Here is a 3,295-nt window from a genome sequence, read left to right as displayed (position 1 = left end):
ACTGATATAGTCTGGGTAAGGTGCTGTGAGGAAGCAGGGGGATGAATAAGTTGACTTCTTAAGGCCCCTTCCAGCCTAAACCTACCCCTTCCTTACTCCTCCCTCCACCCCCATCCCGCCTCTTTGGGACTAGAAGCAGGCAGGCCGCCCAGCTAGGAGTAATTGAAAGGAGCAGATGAGAGGAGAATGTGTGTCCTCCCCCACCTCCCCAGCCCCCATGGAGGCTGTTGAGAAATGAAAACTAGTCAAATTACACCCTATGGCCTCCCTACCCGTGCACAAGAGCCGGATGGGGGTAGGCTGGCTGGGGGCAGGGGTGGGGGCGCACAGGGGGAGAGGGAAGGGGAATCACATCTAATCCACTGTAAACGTCTTGATGTGCAGCAACAGCTTAGAGGGGGCTCAGGTTTCTGTGGCGTTGGCTATATTTATCTCTGGTTCCATGCCAGCGGGGAGGGTTTAAATGGCACCCAGCAGTTGGCGCGAGGGGCTGCAGGAGCTTGGGGGCTGGTGGCAGGAACAAGTCTTTTCTGACCCCATGGAGCTGTATGAGACATCCCCCTACTTCTACCAGGAACCCCACTTCTATGACGGGGAAAACTACCTGCCCGTCCACCTCCAGGGCTTCGAGCCACCGGGCTATGAGCGGACTGAGCTCAGCCTGAGCCCCGAGGCCCGAGTGCCCCTCGAAGACAAGGGGCTAGGGACCCCCGAGCACTGCCCAGGCCAGTGCCTGCCGTGGGCGTGTAAGGTGTGCAAGAGGAAGTCGGTGTCTGTGGACCGGCGGCGGGCGGCCACGCTGAGGGAGAAGCGCAGGCTCAAGAAGGTGAATGAGGCCTTTGAGGCCCTGAAGAGGAGCACCCTGCTCAACCCCAACCAGCGGCTGCCCAAGGTGGAGATCCTGCGCAGTGCCATCCAGTACATCGAGCGCCTGCAGGCCCTGCTCAGCTCCCTCAACCAGGAGGAGCGCGATCTCCGCTACCGAGGCGGGGGCGGACCCCAACCAGGGGTAAGTGGCCACCCCACCCACCTGCCCCAGGGGGGAGGGGGGGCAGCAGGCACCTGGATAACCTTGGAGGACCCCGCGGTGGGGCTCAGTCAGATGGCTAGAGCAGGAGCCAGACAGGGTCTTAGGAGGCTGCAGCATGCCTTCCTTTGTTAGAGCTAGGCTGCCCAGCTGACCTCCTGTGTCTCTGTGTCCTTTCCAGACAAGATAAAGGCAGTGGGGAGAAGAAGCATGTGGAGGGGGGTGGAACGGGACTGACGGAGGGATCCAGGAGCAAGTCCAAAGTCAGCTGGATGAGGGGGAAGACAGGGCCTAAAAGTCAAGGCCAAGTCTACCTGAGAAGACTGCTTTGCCCCTCACCCGACCCCCTCCTGGGTATGGCTGAGCAGAGAGCAAACCCACTCAGTCTCTCTCATGGAACCCCAACAGGCCTGCACAAAAGCGGCCCTGGTTGGGCCAGACATTCTGCCTCCTTCACCCTTATCCCAAGGTCAAGAAAACCACAGACCCCCTTAGGCTGGGTGTCCTATGAGGGCAGAATCACCACGCAGAATGGATGCTAGGAATGGCCCTGAAGCAGGGGCTCTGTGGCCAGAGAAAGGCATGAAGGGAGGTGATTTTGAAGATTCTGGAACAGGGGGTGGGCCAGGCTGGAGGGCTGCAGCTTGTGGCCCACCCTCCAACCCCACCACAGGTACTTCTGCCCATTGGGACTGGACGAAGAGACACCACCAGGAATGGCAGTGCCCTGATCTTGGGCCTTTGCCCTGTCTTGCAGGTGCCCAGTGAATGCAGCTCCCATAGTGCCTCCTGCAGTCCAGAGTGGGGCAGTGCACTGGAGTTTGGTCCCAACCCAGGGGGTAAGTGAGACCAGGACCCTGGTTACTTTGACTCAAACCCCACAGGCTATCTCTAAGCCCAGTTCTCCCCTCTTATCTTACTCCCTGCTCTAGTCCTCGTCCCTTGGCCTCTCTAGGGACCTTTTGAACCCAGGGCCCCAAATGGTGGGCTAGAAGGCCATGTGTCTCCATGAAGCCTTGACCAGCTAAGGAGTTGTCTAGGCCTCCTGCAACTCCCCAGCTGGTGCCTGGTAGATGACCTTCCCCACGGAGAGGACAATGTCCCTACCCCAAGGGTCCCTGGGAATTGCTGAGTCAGTGCTGCAAAACTGGGCCATCAAAGGGCAGTTCTAGTCTCCCAGGATACACCATTCTGGCTCCACTTCAGAATAACTGCTTCCGAATTCTAACCCCACCAGGGGATATCAGAGAGGACACACTGACGTTCACACACACATCTGCACACACACGTGCACATAGCACTAGGAAAGGCATGGGCTGGGGAGTAGGACCCTGAGCTTTTCTCACCCATCTTTCCAGGAAAACCTGTGCCACTCCAAAGGGCTCAGCCCCTGTCTTGGGTCTTAACACACTTTTATCACCCAGGTAATATCTTCCTACCTTCTGCTTACAGATCATCTGCTCACAGCTGACCCTACGGATGTCCACAATCTGCACTCCCTCACCTCCATCGTGGACAGCATCACCGTGGAGGATGTCGCCGTGGCCTTCCCAGATGAAACCATGCCCAACTGAGATTGTCTGCCAAAATGGGCAACCATGAGAGCCCCCCAAGCTGGCCACAGATGCCACCACTTCTGCAGCAGGGCTCTCCTAAGCCAGGCTGTCCTGATGCCAGGAAGCCAGCCTTGGGGCTGCCAAATGCCAGACTATCCCCCTCCTCATCCATGTAAGGTTAACCCACCACCCAGAGAGGGAACGGATGCTCTCATTTACTAACTCCTTAGAGCAGAGAGCAGTTCTGTTTCCAGGGAGATAAAGCAGGGGACCAGAGTGCCCCCTTGTGTAAGCCCCCTGGCTCAGGGGGCAACTCAGGAGCTTCCCTTTGATCATAATGCAGCCTCCAATTCCACCCCCTGAAAAGATACACTTTGAGAGACGAAGACAGTGTCCTGACCTGGACAGACTATGTACATCTCCTGTTGTTGTCTCTTCCTATGCCAGGGTTAGGCTGGGCCTGCCCTGAATTGAGAGAAGGGAGAGGAACAATCCTCTGTTCCCAAGTCACTGGGGGGGCCAAGCTTTTGCAGTGAATGCTGGGAACCTTCCAATGGTTTTATGTTTTGTTTTGTTTTGTGTGTTGTTTGTAAAGCTGCCATCTGACCAAGGTCTCTGTGCTGACGTTGCCAGGGACAGGTGGGGGTGGGGGGTGGGCAGGGACTCCTGGGGTGATTTATTTTGTTAACTAAGCATCGTGTGGTTTTGCCAT

General features: G+C 57.1%; 1 protein-coding gene across 1 annotated transcript; it reads left to right on the top strand.

The window, feature by feature from the left end:
- Positions 1-463: 463 nt before the first annotated feature.
- MYOG (myogenin) lies at positions 464-2,601 on the top strand (the record flags this gene model as incomplete). Its single annotated transcript, XM_082832607.1, has 3 exons — positions 464-1,009; positions 1,785-1,866; positions 2,480-2,601. 3 exons carry the CDS (start codon positions 464-466, stop codon positions 2,599-2,601), a joined length of 750 nt encoding a protein of 249 aa, XP_082688733.1.
- Positions 2,602-3,295: the final 694 nt, after the last annotated feature.

The sequence above is a fragment of the Leucopleurus acutus genome, assembly GCF_964270905.1.
Source record: "Leucopleurus acutus genome assembly, chromosome: 2".
Classification (NCBI taxonomy): Eukaryota; Metazoa; Chordata; class Mammalia; order Artiodactyla; family Delphinidae; genus Leucopleurus; species Leucopleurus acutus.
The sequence above is the reverse complement of the archived record's forward strand: the minus strand, read 5'-3'. Positions and strand labels throughout refer to the sequence as shown.